General features: G+C 43.3%; 1 protein-coding gene across 3 annotated transcripts in view; it reads right to left on the reverse strand.

Moving 5' to 3' along the window:
* Positions 1–24,025, reverse strand: part of TOM1L2 (target of myb1 like 2 membrane trafficking protein) — a 56,319-nt gene that overhangs the window by 20,830 nt on the left and 11,464 nt on the right. For all 3 annotated transcript variants that reach the window (XM_064390833.1, XM_064390832.1, XM_064390831.1), the window contains exons 2-11: positions 16,696–16,780; positions 15,671–15,749; positions 13,928–14,077; positions 9,646–9,780; positions 8,559–8,717; positions 7,798–7,914; positions 5,051–5,184; positions 2,460–2,508; positions 1,505–1,628; positions 590–707 (exon numbers count right to left, since the gene is read on the reverse strand). In XM_064390833.1, the coding sequence (XP_064246903.1) occupies positions 590–707; positions 1,505–1,628; positions 2,460–2,508; positions 5,051–5,184; positions 7,798–7,914; positions 8,559–8,717; positions 9,646–9,780; positions 13,928–14,077; positions 15,671–15,749; positions 16,696–16,780 (1,150 nt within the window). The remainder of the gene's footprint in view (positions 1–589; positions 708–1,504; positions 1,629–2,459; positions 2,509–5,050; positions 5,185–7,797; positions 7,915–8,558; positions 8,718–9,645; positions 9,781–13,927; positions 14,078–15,670; positions 15,750–16,695; positions 16,781–24,025) is intronic.

Below are 24,025 nucleotides of genomic sequence, written 5' to 3' on the forward strand. Positions count from 1 at the left end.
AAAGGATTTCTTAATAAGTGCATAGATTTATTTTACATTAAAATAATTTGACCTGTTAAATGCCCTTGAAAGTGCCAGATTTGCAGCTCTAGAGATGCAAGCCCTATGCATATAAACAAATTAGGGGTAGCATGAAGCCAGGCAAGCTACACTGCCTTGACAGCCTGTGAGAGTCTGACTGGGGCCAAAAGGAGAGTTAACTGGATGGTAATTCTGTTTCCAAGCCTTTGATGACAGTAATTCAGCCACCAAAGCACATCCATGACCTTCAGGTGAAGGACCCTTCTGCTCCTGTATGGCTGGATGGGATGACAAGCCTTTAGGAGAAGGCAGAAGTACAGGCAAGCACTCTTCCAAGTTTCCAGTGAGCTCATTAACTAAGACAGTACCCAGCCAGTCTGCTCTGTCCAGCAGGAGGAACTTCTCCACTTGCTCATATCAATAACAACCAAAATGATAGGGATTGGATTAAAAGCACAAAAACATACACCAAGACTACTTTTTCAATCTGAAGTCAAGAAGTTTCAGATTGATGCCCTTAGAAAACAGCAGTGCCATGACTCAGTGCTGCAGACAAACTCCAACTTACTTCTTTCGCTGCTCAGCCAAGGAGCTGCCTCTTGTCTGTGCAAACATGTCAAAGTCATCACGAGGATTACTGTGCTGGAGGGAGCTGAGTGTGCCACTGACACTGTTTGTGCCCAAGTCTGCAACCAGAGGGGAAGAAATAGTGAACAAGTGAAATAACAAACCACATGCAAACACCACCATCATTAACAGCTGCAGCACTGAGGACAGTTTTGTTCAGGAAAGGCTGGAGGATGCTCATCATGTGTTCTTAAAAGAAAAATGTAGAGATGATCTAGTTCATCCTGGAAGCAACACTCCATAAATGCTCCTCATCAAGAAGCCAGCATTTGGGAATTGGTGTGAACCTGCTGCCAGTATCCTGAGACATTTAGTGGTCGCTAACACAGTCCAAAATTTTGGGCTGGACAGTAGTTTTCTCCACAATGCTTTCTCTCAGTTACTGACTGTGAAACCAACACTTTCACACAAAGGGATATGGTATTGGTGCAGTGCTGAAAGAGGTGGAGAACCCTCAGTCAAATCCAGTGATCCAATCACACAATCTTTGGTTTGATTTAATGAAAACCACCTAAGAGTTTCATAAAACCCGTCACCCAAAGGTTTCAAATATTATTTGTAGAAGGGGAATCAAGAACATCACCAAGCTGATGTCACAGAGAACTATAACTAAGCAGAAATAGAAGTAGTAGTACAAGTTCTGCCATGAACAACAAACTGCACCCTCTCCATCAGTCTTCCCTCTGATTAATAAATCCCTCCCTTGTGCCAGGCTGCTTCTCAATTGCAGATTGCCACAGTGCAGGAGAGTGGGAATGCCTTCTAATCCTCCTGTAAGCCAAACACCCAAACCTTTTGGAGGCCACATGGCAACATTAATAGGTAGAGGAGAGCATGATCTAGATCAGGCACTCACCAAGCCCTGCAAGCTGTGAAGAAAGTGAAGATGGAGGTGCTGAGTTCCCGACCATTGGGCTCACCACAGCTGGAGAGCCAGGACCCAAATCTATTAAATTATCTTCTGTCACCTCATTCAGTACCTGTCAGGACACAAGAAACACGTAAGTTACACATGCCAGAAACTTCTTCTTGCAGTACAACATTAAACATCACAATTTTCCACATTAGGTACAAACTGTTTTCAGAAACAAAACTTCTTTGCTGTGATTAAAATGTCAATAGAGAATCTTTGCTGAAGTTTGCCTCACACTGCAGAAGTGGTAAAGCACACTAAACAGAGGAAATCATTATGAATAAAGAAGAAAAAACATAAGAGAAGTACAGATTCATCATGAACTTAGACCTTGAACATTATAAAACAGCTACAAAAGAGTTTTCATTTAAAGAATAATTAGAACTCTTCAGCTTGGAGAGGGGCTGCTTAAATAGGAGATGAGAGTGGTTCCTAAAATTATGAATGGCAGGAAGAAAATTAACCTGAACAGCGGTATTGTAAGACACAGTGAAGAAAAATTAGGTGAAGCAAACAAAAATCATTAAGTGACTTGATCAAATGTAAACAAAATATTTGTTATATATAAATGCAAAATAAATATATAAAAATGTATAGTGAAACTGTGGAACTTATTGCTTAAGGACACTGTGAACTCCTAAAGTCCACACAGACTCAAAAGCAATCAAAAATTTAATAGAGGAATGAAAATCCATCAAGAACTGTAAACACAGAGATGTTCTACTGTGAAGTGACTTCCTGAGCTAGAAGTCGTCCCTTGGGATTTGCCACATTCTTACTTTTCCTGGCATCCACCATTAGCCAGTACAGGCAGGCACAGGGCTGGGCAGGTAGAGGGTGTGATACTACTGACAGTTCTGCAGCTGGTAAGAGAGAATCAAAGGAGTGAGGCACTTACTCCATTGCTGGCATTCTGCGTTGAGCGTCCCGATCTGTATCGTTCAAACCTGTTCAGGAATAAAAAAACCCCAACATGGATTATCAAAGCCACCAATAAATAATAAAAATCATGAGTTTATAACTAAGCCATGACATGCTTGCCACTGAACTTAGTTTTCTCTGGCTCCAAAGGGAAGCCTGAAAGCTTTAACTCCAAGCCAGGACAAAGGGAGGATTGCTGAGAAGTTGCAGTCTTGGCAAAGGTGGATTTTAAGTTGACTAATCTGATCTTGCAGTACAAACATGCTTGAAAAACACTGCAGGATTTGTCTTTTGTTCGGGGGGGTTTTAATCATTAAGTGCTTTGTGACAGACTGCTGTGTGAGCCAAGGGACAGGAGGAACTGCAGCAAGATTGATGCTCACAGCTCAACAAGCCAAGCACTGCAGCTCATCTCACTCCCACTTACCAGCTCCCTCTTGCTGCAATAATGTAAATGAGGAGCCATATGTGTGTGGCACAGCCCAAGCCAGGCACACGTGGCATGAGAGACAATGGGCAGCACATTCACTGCTTAAAACATCCTGAGTCGACTCAAAGATGGCCTCAGCCTGTGCTCAAATGGGTTGGTACTTTCCAACACGGAAAAGTAATGATTTTGGATAAAACCTTCATACTTCTAAGGAGAAGAAGTAGGGTTAGTCAAGCTCTGATCTCTTCTTTACTCCATGCATCTGGGGCCACAACCTTAAACCCAGCTTTTATGAAAGTTTTCAAGGCCAGGCTGGATGGAGCTTTGAGCAGCCTGGTCTAGTGGAAGGTGTCCTCACCCATGGCAGGGGGTGGGATTAGATGAGTTTTGAGGTCCCTTCCAACCCAAACCATTCTGTGATTCTATGAACTCAAAACAGCAGGGGAACTACCTCCTCCCATGGCCTGTCTGAGGCCAGTCTGATTTCCTTCCTTACCATAGAAAAGCATCATGACTTCTTGGAGGTTTGAATTTTTAAAATTAGTTTTAGAAGTAGTTTCTCTTTCCAGCAAAAAGCCCGTAATATTCATATAATCCTATGGGTTTTCTCCCAGATGGACAAAATACAACAGGGAATGTCAAGCAAACGAAAATGTTTTCTTAACGTAACAGAGGAAAACGCAGACTTAAAAGGCAGCAAAACCAAATTCAGGCCCAAATTTCAATTTTAGGAAACTGTGGGTGTTTGCTATTACTGGAAATCCAACTCCCTTTGCTGGAAACCTAAGACACCTCCCACCTTATTTCTCACCAAAAGGCTTCTGTTCATTTACATCCCAAGGCTTCACAGCAAAGGCCAGAGCTCCTACTTGAGTCACTGCTGGAGCTTGGTCCCTGTGCTAGAAATCAGCATGATGGATGTGGAGCTTTTGGAATAGCAGAGGAGGAACTGGAATTTATTGAATGCTCAGACCAGTGCAGCTATTCCACCACAAATGGCTTGCTAACATCACTCAGCTCCCCTTTCATGAATAATGACTACAAACACATCAGCCACAGTCAGCAAAGTCGCAGATGGGGGGAAATTGAAAAAATATTAAGGGTGACCAGACTAAACCTCAGTGTTAGTTACACTCTGCCACTTGTAGAATCCTGCTTGTGCATGAAACACACACCATTTCACACAAAAAGCCAGCGTTTGTTTCAAAGTTTGCCCCATCTCCTCTGAACGACGAAATCAAAGGCAAAATCGAGGGCACCGAGTCGTCTTTGCAGCCTTTGCCGTGACAGCACAAATTCACAGATCTAGAGTCTAATTTATTTTTAAAGGCTTGAGAAACAAAGCCCTGTGCTAAGAGCAAGGAACAAAGGGTACTCTTTGGTGCCTCGCTCCCCAGGCCTGTCATTAAGGGGAAGATTAAACTTTCCCAAGACTGTGGCATCACGTGTCACCTCCTGCAGCAGATGTGCCTGACAGCGCCTTTGTCTGACATGTCCAAAGTCCTGTGCCCCAAGTCCTGTCCCTGGGGATGATTCCTGCAGACCAGCTCTTCAAAACACTAGCTCTGCACAAGACAGGCTTTTTTTTGTTTTTCAAGATTTTAAGTGTTACTTAAAAACAAACCCTTTGCATGCACGGTGCTCCCGCCCACCTCAGGCAGCTCCCCTTGCACCAGCACTGGGACTGGAGAGCTCAGAGACCAGAGGGCAGAGAGAGCTCATGGGAGCCTCCTTAAGCCAGGAAGCATCACAAAGAGCCTGTAGAGCCTGGCTAGCAGGGGAACTAGTGACTGTGGCTGTGCTATTTTTGGTCCCAAGTCCCTTCACCTGTACAGCCCTGCACAACAGGGACTCGCAGACTCGAGTGTTTTCACAAGGTTGCCTTGCATTTTATGGATATGCCCTACAAAAATTCAATGCATAGTACAAAAAAAAATCACAGTATTAAAAGAATCAACTGAAACAGGAATGTTACCATAAAAGGCAATAAAATCACAGTGTAAATGGTTCCTGTGGTTTGGTTCTCTGTGTCATGTTAGACCCTTGGCCCAGAAGGCCCAATTTCACCAAGTGACCTATTTTATTCTAATGTGGAAACCCTGAATGAATGTAAATGGTTGCTGGGAGAGATGCCCCACCTTTCATATCGGAGGAAGACGTTATTTAAATCATCATTCACGTGCAGCAGCTCCTCTGTGACTTCTTCATTGGACACCCGTGAGATAAGCTCCACAATTCTCTGCTGCATGGCTCTGCAGGTTCGGTTCAGTTCCTAGGAGGAATGCATTGTGCACACACAGTCTGATAAGCAACAAGCAATAAGTAGATTTAGTTGAGCTCTGTTCACAGCCAAACATATCCCCCAGCTGAGAAACACTAAGACAAGTTTATCTTTGCATGATTAAATGTCACCCAAAAGCACATCTAATCAAACGCCCTTCAAGAGATGATGGCATAAAACCTTGAGAGCTTATTCACAATTCAACTTCCTGATTCTTATTTAACTCTGAGCACTTCAGAAAATAAATATCTGTATTTTTGTCATCTGTTTTAAGAATAAAACATGTTAATACAACACCTTCCCAGAAGAGAGCTTTCAAGGAAAATTCAATCTGCTCTTTCTGGCAGTACCATCCTTAAAAACTAAATGATGTGTAAGGTGGAACATGTGGGGGAAAAAAGGTTCATCAGGATTACCACAAATAGTAAGTGTGTGCTAGGATGAGAACTTACAGCTTCAGAGAACATGAGGGTAAAGACAAACCAAGGAGCAGGAGCATGAAAAGGTGAGTTCCACACACCCTCCAGCACTGAGACACACAGAAATGTTCCCTTCCACTGAGCAAGTGCACAGACAAGAGACTGCACAAAGGCAATGGCGAGTTTCAGAAGAACATTTTAAGGAATGCAGAGGGAGGGCATTTATTTTAAAAGCCTCTCATCAAGAAATCTAGATTTCAGTTTGCCTAGACCAGGAGTTCTCATGCTTCCAGGACATCTCTTCCATCACCAAATGCCTAGCAGAATTCTGTAGTCCTGAAAGGCCTCAAGACCAAAGGTCAAACTGGTCTGCTGAGGAGAACTGCAAGAAGAAACATGACGTATGGCAGGGTGCCTCTGATCAGGCCAATGGTTTTACTTCAATAAGCACTGACACATTCCAGCTAAAGCATGTCCCTCTGTCATCTTCCACTCCTCCCAGCTCCACTTCACAGCAAAAATTCAGCACTAAACAAGCATGACTTGTTGGTACACAACCTTCAGGATGAAAGCAAAAATGTGTTTGTTTTCCTTACATGGTCTGACATCCTAAGCTCTGGATAAATTTCACCTAGTGCAATCCAGCTGCCTTAACAGCTTGAGGAATGTGTTCTCCAATGTCAGTTTTGATCCCATCACTTTCAAAGCAGATTGTGACATTTCAGAGGTTTGTTTGCTGCCTTTCCGAGAGGGCTGACAGTACCTATCTATTCTGCTCAGAGCTGGCTCTCTCACAGGCTGTTTACATTTGATTGTTGGAGAAAATGTCAGGAATTATTTAAGGAGGAGGGCTATATAAACCTCAAAGCAAGGAGTCCTTGCATGCAGCACCCAACTCACAGCTCTCAAAAGGCTAACCATCCTTTGTGATCAAAAACGGGTTCTCCCCAGCCCTGTGATTCAGATTTAGGCTGCATCAGTCACAGAAGGGAACCAGCTGGAGTAAAGAATCCTTGCTGTCACTCCATTTTATGATCAAGTTCTTTCACCTTAAAGCTGTGCTCTAAGGTTACGCTGTCAAGATGCTGGTGGTTGTTTCTCAGTGTAAGCAAACTGTTCGATTTCGGCCTGTCATGGTTTCCTGGAAGCTGCTTTTGTTTTGAGCAGTTCGACCCAAATGGGCAGTGACTGAAAGGCTCTTTATTGCAGAGCCTCTCATCAGCTGCCATGATGGCTCTGAGACAAACACACAATGCCACTACATGGGAGAGACCAGTTTTTGGATGGATTTCAAACTCTGATGTATCACAGAGCAATTCCCTGCCTTCCTCCGACTGGATTGCTGTGGGAGCCCATCCTCCCTGCTGGAGGATCAAAACAGAAGGCTATTTCTGAAGCTGTGGAAAAGCAAATCCCACATTAAGGGCAGCAGCTGGAATGTCAGATCACAATGCTCCTCATCTGTGGGACTCTGTGACTTTCCTCAGCCAAAAGGCAACCCCATGACCACTAGCCTTGGGAAACAGGTGTCAAGCCTGAGGCATGAGCTCAGTTTATACTGTTTTCCCTCTTGAGATGCACAGTGCTGCACTGGACTGAGATTTTCCAGCAAGGAAATCCCTCCTGATTATATGGTCTAGCCCTCTGGACACCACAAAACTTCACCTGAAACCTCCTTAAGACACCACACCTTGAGGAAAAAACACCTTCTGGAAAGACAATTAGTTCATAGATAAGATTTCAAGTGGCAGAGGATCCATAGACCCTTAGCATTCTTTTGTCCAGATGGACATATGGAGTGCTTTTTCCTACATGGTGACTGGGAATGTTTTGACACGTGGTGATGAGGAGTGTAAAAGATGCAGGAATGCTCAGGGCTTACAGAACCTGTGGCAATTCTAAGCTGCTTTCTGGTAAAGGAGACCTGATATTCAACACTGGGAAAAATTTCTAGCTACACAAAGAGGAAAGCACTAGAACAAGTTTCAAGGGAAGTCAGGAAACCCTTATCACTGAAAGCTTTAACAAATGAAGAAAATCAAGTGATGGCACTTGCCAGGGTCAGGCACAGCCCAGATCCATTATGAATCCAAGCATGGGCTGTGAAGTGAGCTACAACAAAACACACTCCCCAGAAAAACACAAGCACAGAAAGGGTCAGAATCATATTTTCTAGGAAACTTACCTGGAGCAACTCAAGGTCTGAGGAATCCTCTTGTCCAGGTACCATTTCTGTCAGCATTTCAGACATCACTTTTGTATTCCCACGAACAATATCCAGCTCACTGCGCAGCCGGGCAATCTAAATTGGGGTAACAAGACAGAAAAACACTGCATAATCTTTTAGTTGAAGCAGTTCATTTTCAAGAACTGACTTTAAGATATCTCTGGTTCTGTCTGACTTGATATCTCAGGGTCCAGACATTCTAGCAGGAAAAAACCAAAAGAGATAAAAAGTTTACCCAGGAGAAAAAGAAGAGAAAAAGAGAAGAATTATCATCACAAACCCAGATGTGCTGTGTCTGTATGGAAGGGAAGCAATTGCAAACAGCACCTAAAGCCAGACCTTGGCTGTGGTGCCTCATCCCAGTGTGGGGAAAGATGTACATATTTTAAGTAGAATCTTTGGCTCTGAAGTTATCATTTTGCATTGAGAAAAGAAAATCCTGTATTAGGGCATTTGCATTCTGTGCCTTGAAAGGAGAGGGGATAATGGGAATAACTGCTAAAATACTGCTGAGAGGGCTGGACCAGCAGATTGTGCTGTCATTACCAGGCCACAGAGACATGTCCAAAGCCCAGATTTTACAGCATAACAGGAAGAAAGATTACTAAGTAGAGCCAGACCTAGGAGACCAAAGAGTTAAAATGAAAGTTCCTCTGCAAATTAATTTCTAATTTGATTTGCTGAAAGAGTCTCACTCGAAAGAATCAACATGCCAATACCTGTTCAGAATTAGCAGTGATGGGACCAGTGACATTCAAGGCTGGGGCCTGAGGAGCAGAATAGGCTGTTGGAGAGGTCGAGGAGTAAGAACTGCTGCTCATCCTTTGCTGAGACTGGGAATTGTGCATATTTGCTGCAGGATCAACTTCAGGAACACTCTGCCACATCAGAAAGACAGGAGTTCAAAAGCTGAGCTGGGACAGCACTTGCTTTGTCAGCAACCTCAGGCCAAACAGGCTCAAATATAGAACATAATTGCACCTTGTGGGAAAGGTCAGTGCAGCTACTAGAAAAGACTGACAGCTCCAAAAATCATCCATGCCCATCTCTTTTGACCCAACCCACAAACATTTAAGTCCATTTGGTTTTACAAGAAAAGTGAGAAGCAAAATAAAAACAAGAGCCAAAGAGAAACAATTATAAATTATTTTCAAACTAGGAATTAAGTTGCAGGCTTCCAAAAAATGATGCAATACGTAGATACTGAATTTAATTAACCTTGACACAAGAATTGTAATCTCTCAGTCCTTGATCACTTGCATTTGCCGCTTCAAAGATTCATTAACTTCAGTTTTCAGAGTGAATAATCAGAGCACCTGTGATCATTAAGTTACTTCCAAGCAGCAGTTCTGTCGACTTTCCAGACCTAACTTTCCAGAGGTGTAAAGTTCTCACATTACTGCAGGATCAGAGAGATTCAGACTCTGTACACCCCTAACAGACAGGCAGACCTTGGCTGAGGGTTATCACCAACAGAAACAGCCACACTTTTGAGCAAAAGAAGTAAATCTTAATCATAAATCCTGGGCTCTCTTTGAACAAATTAGTTGCATTTGTTTGGTGGCTTTATGGTACAAGATTAAATATAACAATTTACAGCTTCTCAGATTGATGATTAACTCAAGGGAGGAGATAGCTTATCAGTCTGTATTATGCCTCTCTTACATGCCCTTTCACTATTAAAATGTCCTTCCAGGAGTGAGAAAATGAGCCAAATTCAGAGAAATGGGAGGGAAAAACGAGTAATTATCCACCTATTTAGACATCCTGGGAAAACACCCCTGAAATTGCAAGGCTGCAGCTTACCCTCTGTGGTGTGTGTATTGGAGACAGAGCATCAAGATCTGCCATGGGGAACTCGATGCCTTTCCTCTTGAGTTCTTCATAAATATGCACTACTCCAGTTAAATCGGGGCTACTTCGGAAGGCATCAGCCCAGGCCTGGAAAACACAAGAGATTATCCATAAACCTTCCAAATGAAGCTCCAGCCCCACCCTGACCTCGGATACTGACTGTAAAAGCTTCCATAGATTTCAGCTTCAAAGGAAAGCTGGAATTATGTGATCTGGTCTAAAAGATCCTGCAAATATTAAGAGAGGCACCCATACATTTTATTCAGATATAAAACAGAGGAACCCAGTGCAGAGTGGCTGTGAGTAGCTCCTGATCATCAAAATCTGTGAACATACATGAAAGTCTCTTCCCATCTCCTCTCCTCAGCAGTGATTGATGCTAATCTTTTCTGGCATATTGTACAGCAAATGACCCACCAGAAAAGGTCTGTGTGAAAGATTCAACAGATCTAACCTAAATTCACAAAGCTGTACAATCATCTTAAACAATCTCCATTCACTTTGTGAAACATCCACATTTGTTGCCAAAGGAAAAACACAGCCATTAAGTTGTCTTCAGTGTTTTATTTGGACCAGACTTAAATTAAAAAAGGTCCTTTCTGAGGTTCTTGTCCTGTGAAAGAGACAGTCCCCTGAGCAGCAGAACTAATGATGCCTGGGATCTGACAGAGCATATCCAACACTCAAGACACCCCAGTGTGGCACAAAGGATGAGTTTAAAAGAGAGAAATTCCCACAGCCAGAACATTCATAATATCTCTCCTGCATGAATTCTCTGGTGTCTAAAAAGACTTCAATTCACATTTGAGCTTTTCCTTCAGTGGGAGTACTAAGTGCTTCTCTTGGCTAGCCAGCCTCCTGCACTCACGAAGCTGCTGGGAGCACAGTATGCTAAAAGCCTCAGCCCCTTTCACTTGTGTTGGAAATGAACCAAATATGAAAAAGGTAGAGGAAGAAAAAAATGAAATATTATGACTCAATTAAAAAATGAAGCATTCCACAAACCCCCACGTGTGTGGAGCAGGGTATCAGTGTGCTGGATCCAGAACTGCTGCGAGACGCACGTGGGCTCGGAATTTAATTCATTTAGTCATCACTTTTACACTAGTTCTTTGGCTATTTTTACTTTAAAAGCTCTTTGAACCACTTTTTATATTTGAGAGGACAGAAATCCAAGATAGCAAAGTAAGATAAGAAATAATATTAATTTTTAACTTGCATTCCTGTCCTGTTCAGTTCTAAGAAAGAGCATTTCCTACCATCTGTGCCCAGGAGACAATCCATTATCAGGTGCAAGCAGACAATCCTGGGTTTGCTTCTCAGCTTTGTTAAGAGTAAATTAACTGCATCAACTCTTCTGATGCAGTGCAAGTCCAGACAGTCCTGCTTGAACCAGAGAAAACAGCTCTGACAGCACACAGGATTGTTTCCTTGGAACTGACCTTCCAAAACATCCCCAATTCTGATGGAGGTTTTGACTGCACAAGTAACTCCACCTTTGCCATTTCACTGCCTTTCCAATTTACATCAGAAGCCATCTGAATGACGCTTCTACATAATGGTGTTCACCACTCCAACTCTATTTGCAAGCAAAAGGGAAAAGTGTTAGGCAAGGGATGTTCTATTTAATAATCATCACTCAAAGGAAACTTAGAGGCAAAAATATGCTGAATTCTGTCCCCAGTTTTGAGTGAAGCTTGCTTGTCCAGGAGGATGTACTAATGCATCCCCTCTTTCACTGGCTTCCTGTGGATTTTGTAAAATTATCTCATTTTATCTGCACTTCACCTTTTCAAAATATTCTCTCTTCTGCAATTCTCTTCCCTGGAGAAAGGAGACACTTCCATTTGTATTCTTCTTCACCTGAGCTGGGAGCATTATCTACCTTAGTGTGTCTCAGAGGTCACAAGCAGGACAGGCACTATTGTTCTAAGTGCTGTCCACACACACTGTAAGACAATCCCTGTCCTAGACAGCTTACAACCCAACCAGGCAGCTGCAATATTAGCTCTGCTTTATGGATAAGGAGCTACACTAGAGCTTAGGAGACCTGCCCATTGTCCAAACACGTGTAGGACAAAGGGGATATTGAATTCAGAGCTTCAAATACTTCAGGATAAATCCCACTTGGATCCTCAGTGTGCCCAAACAGGTCACTTCAATACCATTGTAAATCCAGCCCCTAAATTTGGGACCATCCCAGTGTTTGGACACAGGGTGACAGGCCAGCTCTTACCAGGGGCACAGTGACAAGGAATATTTCCAAGGCCTCCCAGCAAGGTGAAGAAGGAAGGATAAGCACTGTGTAACATATGCTAATTCATGTACACTGGGAAATAGGTTGGGAAAGTGAGACACAAGATGCTCAACATCTCAAAACAAGTCTCCAGATAAGAAACTGGATGGCAGCTTTATCTACCCTTGTTATGGAAAGGCCCATGAATTTCAGAGCTGTGTGCCTGAAGATGTGTGCTGTTTGTACAGTTCTCTTCCATGCTTCCAAGTCTGGGCTATTAATCCTCTCATTTCTGTTCTTATTAATTCCCCAATTAAAAAAACCCCTGGATATAGAAAGGGATAAATACAATGCTGGTGGGGCAAAGCTGAGATCAGCCCTCTGGGACAGGGTTACTCCAACCCCAGGGAGCACTGCAGAGCACAGCCCCAGCTGAGTGAAGCTGTCATGGGGTATTTTGGGGGTGTGTGTCCATAGGGCACCTGGGATGAGTGACTGCCATCACTCTTCCAAACTTGTCAGGCAATCTGGAAAACAAAGTCCCCTACCACCTCCAGCTAAAGAGACACGCACAGAACCCACCCACAGGCAACCTTCATAATTTTCAGGCTTTTTATATCAAAAGGCATTTAGTACCCAGAGTGAGGCTTTTAGCTCTACTGCACTGAGTCTCCTCAGATAAAGCTCTGTTTAATACACTGAGGCAATGACTGTGGCTTTGTGATTATGTTACAAACCCTCCCATCTTAGCTGCATTCACAACTGGGAATCCATTTAAACCCAGAGCCCAGCAAAACCAACATTCCCTAAAACAACATGGAAACACACCCAGTTTGTCTTTATGGGACAGTTTTTAACCTTATCTCCTGGTCACTGCATGCATCCAGTCTCCCATAAAGGGAGGCAGAAACCTGAGGGCTCAGTCAGATGCAGAAGAATTGCTTTCAATAAATTCATTAATTTTGTGCTATTTTTTTAAAAATCCATAAAATCATATACCAGAAATAAAGGGACCCCACAGACCTCAACTCAATGCCCACCCTACCTATTTCCTGTTTGAAAATCACTTATTTACATTGTCACGCTCTAAGGATGCCCTATCCCTGTATCCAAACAAGAAATAAAGCAGCAGAAATCCAAGTGCATGCTTTGCCATAAAAATCAGAAGTGTGTCTGGCAAATGATGCTGTGCATTTGTAAATACCTCCCCACAAGGAACACTGCAGCAGGTTTATATCATTTTAAATACGCACTGTCTTTTAGTCTCTGGTGTATGCAGTAGCCTGTGGAAGCTTAGTGATAAAGCTTCCTATAATTGTCAGATTTCCTCCAGGCAGGCACCAATGTTTCCTCATGTGTGGCTAATGGTTTGTGGAATTAACATGGCTGTTTATTGTTGTGCTGCACAGAAGGAGAAGTGGCAGACAGGCCCATGTCTGCAGTTCCCACTGCAGGCAAGGATCTGACAGTGTGCTTTTACTGCACAATAACCACAGAAAAGACACCAAAACCATTTTAATTCCTGTATGGTCATTTACTCTTCTATAACCATCTTTGAAAGGAATGCAGAATGCTTTCAAATGGAGGGAAAGAACTCCATTTTCCAGTCAGGGAAACACACAGAAAGGCAAGTGTTCTGCAGCTGACACCAAAAGCACAATCCTCTGAAATCTCCTGGCCTCAGATGACAAGCTCATCACCCAGGCAAGTCTCCAGCTTCTAGATATGACTGTTAAATTGCAAAAGCATCCATTTGCCTTTTATTAAATCCTCCTGTTTTAGCACGGTACCTCTCTAACCAGACAGCTCTCCCTGGATAAAATATCTATGTGTGTACATGTCTGCTTTTCCCCACCAATCTGGATATATTGTTTGAGTTTATATATAAAAAACTTGCCACATTTTTAACGATGACAGCATGTTTAGTGATGCGTAGCATCGAAGCAGACAGTCCTTATTTCAGGCAGCAACATATGGAAGCAGAGACAAGCTGTGTACCTGAATCAGTGCTAGGACTTTATCCTGTACTATAGTGGGGGGGTTGTTCTTGGGTGAGATGATTTTCACCAGAACGCCATCGATGAAGTCACGGTTTGCCACCAAGACGTGGAAGCGATGGCCACAGTTCTTCACACAGGTCTCCAACACCTACACACACAAAGAAAACCCAGCATTCATTGTTGGAGCAAAGCTTGATCACACACACAGCACCTGATTTTTAATTTATTTTAGATTTTTTGATGGGAGGGTGAGAAGACAGAGGGGAGATCACAGTTATACTCTTATTACTTCTTTTCTTCCCCAGTTTTGCCAAAAAACTTCTCTACACACACATTCAGCTGTGCCTCACCCACTGTTAACATATTGGGCATTTTTGTGATCCACCTTTCCTGCTTCCAAGGTAAAGAAATAGAAAGTTTCTTCGTCTTCAAAGCAGAACTTTCCAGCCAGCGCAGCTGAACAGCCAAGCACACAGCAGCCCATCAGGAGCAGGTAAGACAGAGGACATCCTGTCACAGTGAGATATTATCGTGCTGTGCCACTCCACCATTTTCTATGTGCCTGGAACACAGCTGGACCCAGTTGCTCCGAGCTATAAGCCATGTTTTAGAGTTGGGAATTCAGGTGAATGATCTTCACTCATTCAAAACACTCCCCTGTGAATGCTCTGACAGGTTATACTTTGACACATTTTCCCCCTGCAACCTAGCTGGAGGCACCTTCCACTTGCCATTCAACTGCCATGGAAGAACAGCTGTTGATTTCTCTCTGAAGAACATGATTAGCATGGAGATAAATCCAACGCGTCACTTCTCCTTACAGCCATGCCTAATAACCACTGCGACTCTGAACCGAGGAATCTGTAATTACTCTCCTCCTTCAGCTACTTTCATCAGCCATGATGACACGGGCTCATTCCTGATGGATTTTGCTCTTTCCTGCACAATGGATAATCTCATGGTTTGGACTTTGGTAATCTGTCAAAATGACAATCCAGGATGGGAAATGGCAAGAAGACAAAAAGTACGGCTACGCCTCGTCAGGGAGATGCAACAAGAGCTCTGTGAAAGAATCATGCAGATCACCTCCCCACAGCAGGATAACTCGATCTAGCTACTGCCAGAGCCAGCCCAGCACCCCACACAGGAGGCTGCACTACCCAGGAAACCTCCAGCTAAAGCCATCAGCAGGAAAGGTCACTGCTAAATTATCCTGCACCTAAGCAGTGCTGTCTAAATGCACAGAATATAATTTACACTTTATTGAGTGAAATTAGATCAGCATAAATTAATACGTTGTCTCCTACAGAGATTCATTCACAAGGGAAATTGTGCATCAGCTACTTATGAAGCTGAAAATATGGCAAGTTCATCATCCTCACTTGCAGATACGTCCACAGCTGTTGCCTTGGAGTGGAGGAATGGTTGGACACAGGGAAATGAGAGTAGAAAGGAAAACCTCAAAGAGTAACAGACCCATTTTAGCCACTTTAACTCTCCTCAGTCAGTACTTGGGATGAATAAGAGCCACGAAAAGAAGCAGAAATCAATTGAGTTGGAAAACTGCTATGCAAAGCTTCCAGCAGCTCTCCCCAAGGAAGTGAGGAGGCAATTGGAGAGAAGAAAAGGGCAGAGCAGTGGCTGTTAAAGGAAATAGTGTGTACATTCAAGAGAGTGCCAGGAAGAGGAAAATGACAAAAGGGTTCTGCCCTTTGAAGCATTCCAGCCTGCCCCCACTCACCGTCAGCGCCAGCATGACCTCTCTGTAATTTTTGTTTCCATTCAGCCTCTTCTTCAGCGCTCGAATGGCATCCTTGGGCCTGAAGGAGAAATACACCATTTCAACAGACAGCTCAGACAGGCCTTTCACATCCCATAAACTGTGGGAAAATGAATCCTTTGCCATTTCCAGTTGGACATAAGCATGTGGGTTAACTTCAGATATCTGACTACAACCGAACCGGGGTCATGGAGAAATATGTGAGGAGACAAGGTACCACAGAAATCAAGACTGGAGGAATGCCCCAAGTCTCCAAAAATCCAGGCTGTTGACTAGGCAGGAAGACTGACAGCCACTCTGACAAGCCCAGGGAATAAGAGCAGTGATCAGTTCTCCTGCAGACTGCAAGCAGCAAAGCTTTCTGGTGCTGGAGGTGTGTCAAAAAAGCTGTCTACACAGATAGCTGAAATTAAAGGCACTGCAAAGAGATACACCTGCTGAAAAACAAAGGTGGCACCCTCTCCAAAAAGTTTTTCATGCCAGCCCTCCCAAGCAGAGACTGACCACAGAAAATATCACAGAATCATTTGGGTGGAAAGGCCTTCTTGGATCATTGAGTGCAACCATTAACTCAGCACTAAGCCCACCACTACACTACATCCCAAAATGTAGTATAAAACAAAACACATCCATGTGTTTTTGAATGCTTCCAGGAATGGTGGTTCCACCACTTCCCTGGGCAGCCTGACCCAGTGCCTGACTTTCAGTGAAGAATTTTTTCCTAATACATCATCTAAATAAGTTGCTCTCCTGGCACAACTTGAGGCCATCTCCTCTCATCCTGAATCCTACAGGTGCTGCATCATACAGAATTTTCTAAGAGCAGGGGAGGTCTAAGGAGCAGGAAAACCAAGCAACTGATCTGCAAACTGCATTCAAACCACGAGCATCTGTCCCCAGCCTCACTGCACCTCCTCACATGCTGAGTACAACCAGAGGAAGATTGTGTTCAGGGACCTTTCCAACTCTGCTGAAATGGCACATACCCTTCTTCTGTCTCGTTGATAATGTCACAGATCTCCATGTTAAGTGTCCAGTCTTCACTCTGCAAAGAGCCATCTGTGGCCTTTTCTGTAAAGTAAAGAAAAAGAAATCCTTTCACATCTTCCTGATTAGGTCTATACCTCAATCCATCTTCAGTTACTCCAAGCTGAAACTATTCAGTAACAGACAGAAAAAAACAAATCCCTGCTGACAGTAAACAATGTCAATCCTTCCATCCTGGTTTTAGGGATCAGCATAGAGGTTTCCAGACAGAATCAATTATCCCTCCAGCCCACATAGATGGGCTGTTCTTCAAAGACTCCTGAATTCCTGGGAGAGTAGGAAAATGTCAGCTAATTCCAATTTAAACTCTTCAGATGCTGCATTGCTGGCAAGTTATGAGCTAGGAAAATATCCCCCAAACCAGCATGACCTCCTCCCTGTTTCAGCAGATAATACCTCCACATGAATTGAGGGAGGAAAAAGAGCAACCTGGAGACAGAATTCAAGGAATTTCAGCACGAAAAGACCCACCAGCATGTGAAAACATTTAGCACATAACAGTTCAGGTCACGATATCTGTCCCATGCTATGTCCCTCTCCATGCTGGGGCTCTGTACACACCTCCCAAGCTCTGCCTTCCTCCCAAATCTTCCCTCACAATTTGTGTGGCAGGTTAAGGCACTCTGGCATCACTCAATTCCCAGGGAAGGATGACCTATAGCACTGTGACAGTGGCAGATGCCAACTGTTGGCAGTTTAATTTATAGACATCTGCAGGAGTAGCATAACCATAACTTGTAGTAATCAGTTGACAAGAACTATTTTCTCCTTGGGATTTCCTCCTAAATCAATATAGTTCTGTCTAGCAGTGCCTGGAACATCCCTGGAATTTTTCACACTCCTCACTTAAAGAATTCAAATCCTATCTGCTACCCACATGCAGGAATGATGTTAAGTTGAACATAAAAGCCTGTCACTAGGAAGATCTAAAAAGGGGACCTTTGAGCCAAGCATGATCTTCTCTAAATTACTCTGGGTTTTTCTACAGATCCCTGGCATCCAGTGCTGGAAGACAAAGAGGGTAAGTAAACCCACTTTTAAACATTTCAAAGCAGAAACAAAACCACAGGTACCACCTTCTCCAAATACTCTTCTGTCTACATCTAACCCCAATCTGTACCCCAGGACAGGGCAGATTCTGTTTGGAAAGACCAGGCTCCAAGGACTTCACACATCTCTTTTTGTTTACCAACAGTGGTTTTTTCCTATTTATATTTCCATTACTGTGACTGAGGATACAGATGCCCACAGGCCATAATTATGGGATATTGTTTGGAGAAAGACTGTGCCTGGGTAATTCAAGTTTCAGTGACTTGTCTACACCAAAATCATGGTTAAAAAAGCAGCTCCACCAAGAAGAAGTTTGAGACAAACCAGACAGCAATGCAAAACCCCAGAAGGGAGAGCTGAACAGAAAAGAACCATGGAAAAGAAGATTATGGAACAGGAAAATATTTGTTACAGACCTCACTTCTCATTCTGAGAAGCAGCACTGCAGTGTACCCATTGGGGAGGGAATGGAGGCTGAAAATCTCCCAGCTGGATCTTTTTTCAGCCATCACCACCTCATGGTGAAGTTCACTTTGGTCAATGAAAATTCTTTATGCTTGAGAGATGCACATCTTCCATAATGCCCAATAAATACCAGACAGGTTACTGAGAATTTTTAATTTACTGCATGTACAGTGCAGGCAGAGCTGTTTAATGTTTTCTAGGATACAGGAATTTATCTTTGTGCAAAGCTACTTTTAAGAATCACTTCTCTTACTTGCTTTGTGTTCTTACAGTCTACATGAAGTTTTATTGCTACAGAATGTGATCTGCCTTCACCTCCATACAGTCCTTATTGCTTAGGAAAACATTTATTTACCATTAGGAAAAAACCCTTAACAGTCAGAGATAAAAAAAAAAATCACTACATCTGATCTGCTAGAGAAGGTGATCCCCAGAGCTGCAAAGGATTTAGAAGCCAAATGCTCCAAACTAAGAGATTGTGCCTTAAATAGAGAGTATTCCTTAAGCTGGGCACATCATTTGTTTCCTTAATCTTAAACTATATTAAGAAATTTGTGTGTTCTTGACAGTATTTGGCATCAGGCAGCAACTTAGCAATGTTCAGTCTCTCTGGTCTGCTATAATCACTTTTTTATATGATTTTGGGAAATGCTGATCCTGCACAAAGTTGTGCTGGCAGCCAATTCACTCGCTGGTCTTGTAAAACCCATGGAGTTAAGGTTTATTTTGACAAAATGTGGATATGGCAGCACTCCATAGGTAAAAAAAGGTGATATTTTGAAGATAGCAGAGTGAAGAGATGCTGCTGCAGCACTGTACAGAGGTTAGCACCAGAATGCTCATCTGTGGTCCCTGATAACCTTGGTCATATTCCCTTTTTGAGATACTCCAGGGAAAACAAAATCCCCTTTCTCCCAAAAAACTTGGTTACTACCTTTTTATTTTTGCATTTCTGCACACACAGCTGAGACTGTGTGGGTTTAAGACATAACAGTTCCCTTCTTGAGAAATAGTTCTTTTCCCCTTGGGTAATTTTTAATTCGAGTAAGAGTCAGAAGCTAATTTTAGTTTCTTCTTCAGCAACAGAGAGCACACGAGCACTTGTCATCTGGAGTTGTGTGTCCTTTGTAGGGTGTGTGACCCAGATTTGCTGCTGCAGTGCTCTCTCAGCTCTACAAAGGAGTTCACTGGCTGCAGAGAAGGTTTGGGTGGGATTTGCCTCAAGAGCTGCATTGTGCTGCAACGAATTGAAAGCCTGCAGAGCTCTTCTAGAACCAAAACACAGCAGGTTGTAATTCTGGATTTCTAGTGAAACAGCTCTGCCTGCACTCAGCTGTAAGAGAATCCCCACACAACACAGCCTAAATGCAGGAAATTAAAAATACTCAATAACCTGTCCAGTATTTCATGGACACTTCGGAAGGCTCCTCCTCGAACAGCACCCAGATACAGCTGACAATTAAACAGATTTTGGAAACTAACACAGAACAGCAGAGGAATGGCATATGAATCATGCAAATCCCCTTTGAAAGAGTAACCAGCTCCTCACCCTCTTTTACACCCATTAAAAGGCACCAGTTCATTCACACATGAACTCTGGAATGTGACCAAAGGATTCCAGGGTGCAGTAAGAGATGTTAAGAGGGAAGGTGCTGAGGAGGAGTTTGCCCTGAACTGAAGAGTTTATGGTGTAGTTTAATTGCATCACAGAAGGGCTGGCAGCTCCCAGCCTGGTGCAATGGCTCCTTGCACAGCTCCTGACTCAGGAGCAGCTCTGAGCACTGGGATAATGCTGGGTTTGTGTCTCACACAGAGACATGATACCACCAGCGAGATTATCAGAAAGTCTCTCTCTGAAACAAGATGCTATCAGTTCCCACCACGTGTCCCAAATTAAAGCATAAATGTTCTGGTGGGAAGAAAGACAATCTGGCACTCCATGCCTGACACGCAGCAGACCTGGGGCACTGCATATGCACACACAGCATCAGCTTATCTGTAGTCTGTGAGGAAAAGGAGAAAAAATGGTGCTATTTTTCTCATTCACACCTTCCCTCTGAGATCCAACTCTTGTGGCCGCATTTCCACGCTCTGCCAAACGGCAGTATCAGCATTTCCCTGCTCACACTGAAATCCTGTGTCATTTACAGCACCCAGAGGGTTCAGCAGTGTAAAGTTCCCAGTACAAACAGTCTCAGTGCACACAGCCCCAGCCAAGCCTCTGCCCAAACAACCTGCTCTGACCGAGATGTCACCATGAGGAAACCAGGTCAGAAATTCCTGTACAATCACCACGTAACAAACAGGTTACACAGGGCAGGGCAGGGCAGCAATTAACTTCTAAATGAAGGAAGAAAACAGAAGAACTTTTATCACCCATCCTGAAACCAAGTCAAAAGCGACCTCACAGAGAAACACTAACACTGGTTATCCTCAAGAAGCTCCTCTCTGCCCTCTTCAATCCATACTACTGCTCCATGTGCATGTTTGTACAGCTGAGATTGGAATTCTGACTGCTGGAAGCACTGAGAGCAGCTATTCCAGCCTGAATGATGACAGGACCAGGGTAAAAATCTCTCCAAAAGTCCATTTATAAGTACCAGTAAATCTTTATGGTGCTGTAGAATGGTCTTGGGAGAAAAGGCAAAAGGGAAAGTTAAATGTGGCACTTGCTAGAAATAACATTAAATGGAAACAGCACAACTACAGTTTTCTGTTTGAATATCAGAATCTCATGAATGAACAGATCTTTTTGCAGAGAACTCACAGTTTTCTCTCTTGGGTCTTCTCCAGATGTTGCTTCAGAGACTCTCAATTCATACATTTGGGACGAACTACATACACAAAATCACCTTCTATTTAGGCAAGAAACATGCACACCAGTGCATTGTGTTAGAGAGGTCCAAAACCAAGAAAACTCCAAGTCCACACTTCTCCCCTTCCCTCCAACAGTGTTTGGTGTTCAAACAGCATAAAACATCTTAGGGTTTGTGGTTGTTTTTTCTTTTTTGCTTGCAAGTTCACAAGATTGCAGATCTTAGATCTTTGTCGTGTCTCTTAACAGTCCACCTGCCTACCAGCTGTGCTCCACCACTGAAATTAGCAAATCAAACAGTCAGATATGTTATATTTCACTCTGCATAATAAGGATCAGAAGGAGCCACAGTATCAGCAGGTTTTTGCTTCCATCCTGCTGGTTCCCCTCCCTTCAATGCAGCGTTGCTCTCTCAAAAGCGAGGGGCATCCGCTGAGGGTAAAAGCAAAATGCTTTTACAGACTGGGCTTCAAGAATATATCAAGGGTTTTGCAAGGCAATGCAAACCAGACAAGATTGCTCATGTGAATGGGACAATGACATCTCTGGGCCATAGCCTGTAGAGCTGTTTTACACTTTAAAGCACCATTTTGTGACTGCAGTTGTGTCTCCTGGATTCAATCATCAATGACCCCCACAGCACCATCAATAAGATCCAGGGAAAGACCATACCCAGGCCATGGAAACATATTTCAGCTGTCCAAGCAAAATGGAGATAAGGCCAAAGACCCCCAGCACTCACAAAGCTGCTGAGTTCAAGGCATCTCACTTGGGAGACAGGCACACTCAAATAACACACTTGGATACTCCTGGACCCAACAGTCTATTCTTGTTTCTCTATATTTGCTTTTAAAAAGACAGTCACGGCCACTTAGACATTATGGTAACCAACAGGAGGATTGTTCCTTTTTATCAAAACGCTCCTATTAAAATATAAATGTGACTCATTCAAAATTCAAGATCAAAACTCAACTCTGGAGTGACTTACTCATAAAACCCCACCAGCTTCTTTGTTAGAGCGCGCAGCTCCAAGAGCATTTTTCAATTAGCCACCTCACTGCTCCAAGTCCTTTTTCTACATTCCTTATTTCACACTGCTCTGAAAATGCTGAGCTTCACACTTCCAAGGAAAAAGCCAGTCAGCTAGAACAAACGGGCTCAATCTGAACGGCAAAGCACTACAGAAAACGTGATTTGGGTTGGACTGCTGCAGCACCGGCCACCACTTGTCATGACCACTGTGCTCTTTCACTTGGTTTTTAGCTATGCTCACACTAAAACTCTCTGGGATCAAATAATTTACCTTCCATTCATTGTTTTGCCAAAGTTTCTGATGCTGAATAAATGAATAGTTGGTAATGGCTGCAGAGTCTATGTTAAAATAAAATAAAGAGACTCTGTGGACAGGCACACGTGCAATCCTAAAGAGTATTTAGCTCGAGTGCTGTTGGAAGGCACAGCAGTAAACTGGGAACTGTCATTTTCTCCAATTAACTTTCAGGTTTTCTTCTTTTTGAAGGTGCCACCCAAATGCCAAACTTCCTCCACCCTGCTTTCCAGATCACACGTACCTGCAATCATGAATATATAGTACATAATTACTGTGCCTTTTTAAGGACCTCATGGTACTCACAGTCATGCTACAACATTCTTGTGATTTAGATATGCTGCAGAAAAAAACATCACCCACAAATTCAGCCTCTCAGGTGCAGGAAACTCCAGGTGAGCATAGCTGCACTGCAGGTTCAGAAGCAGAGCAAGGTGAATGGATTAATACATATTAAATAAATATTAACAGCTGTACAACAAAGACTTTTCTTTCATACTCAGATCAGAGCTTCACCTGAACAAAAAGAAAACTAAAACAGAAAGCCTTATAATAAAATCAGAGCAGGCAAGGGAGCATATCAGCATGGCTCACTTAGTTTATCTCATCTCAAAGGTCTTGATACGTTTGCAGGGTGTAAAACCAGTCAGACCTTCCCATCTGCAATTGTATTGCACAAGAAAGGCCTGGCAGGACAACCTGGTCCAGGCAGCTTCTGTACTCAGATGTCTCTCATCTCAGGCATAAATGGTAGTTTAGTCACAGTCCTTAAAAGCATTTGGAAGCTGGATCCCAAGCAGAACGGTGTGTTTCTATACAATAAAGACTTTTGTTATGAATCTTCTCCCTGAAGTTCCCCCATCAGCAGAAATTGTTGCTGCTGACAGCAAACTCCACTGAATGACATGTGTATGTGAGCTGCTCTCTTCCAAAACAGATGGCAGAGAGACACTACTGCTTCTTTAAAACACAGTGAAATCCATCTGACTTCTCAATTCTACACAGCTTTAGAAACAAAGCACAGAAAGCCACCTTCCTCCCATGCCCTGACACTCATCAGAGCTCACATGTTGACCCATGTACTGTAAATAGCCGTCCTTCAGAGCGAGGTCATACACAAGCAGCTCCCAGCTCATCAAGCCATTTGCATGATTCAGAGGCACTTTCCCCCAAAATTCAGCCTTCACTGCACGTTTCCTCATCTCTTTTAGCAGTGACCTTGGGTAGATCCCCACCTCGCTGCCAGCCCACGCTTTTCAGATGATGGTGCTACTTTCTGATTGACAAACAGGGACCTGCTCACGTCAGGAATCGATACGCCCAAGCCTTCAATCAGAAATGTCAGAGCAGTTTTAAAATCTGCACCCTGTATTAATGGATTTTAATGGATTTGAATGGAGATGTTTGATTTACAGTAGGGGAGCAACAAATCAATGATCCTTTCTGACATGTCACATCTTGTGACAGTGTCCCCTCGTCCTGTTGTGTCGGGGGATGATGACTTGCCACTTCACAGACATCTGTGATCTATTAGGCAACACTTCCAGCAGTTTAATATCATCCCACTCGGAGTGTCCATCTTTCTTCTCTGAATGAGAGGCATGGAAGCATA

This window comes from Passer domesticus, chromosome 15 (genome assembly GCF_036417665.1).
Source record: "Passer domesticus isolate bPasDom1 chromosome 15, bPasDom1.hap1, whole genome shotgun sequence".
NCBI lineage: Eukaryota > Metazoa > Chordata > Aves > Passeriformes > Passeridae > Passer > Passer domesticus.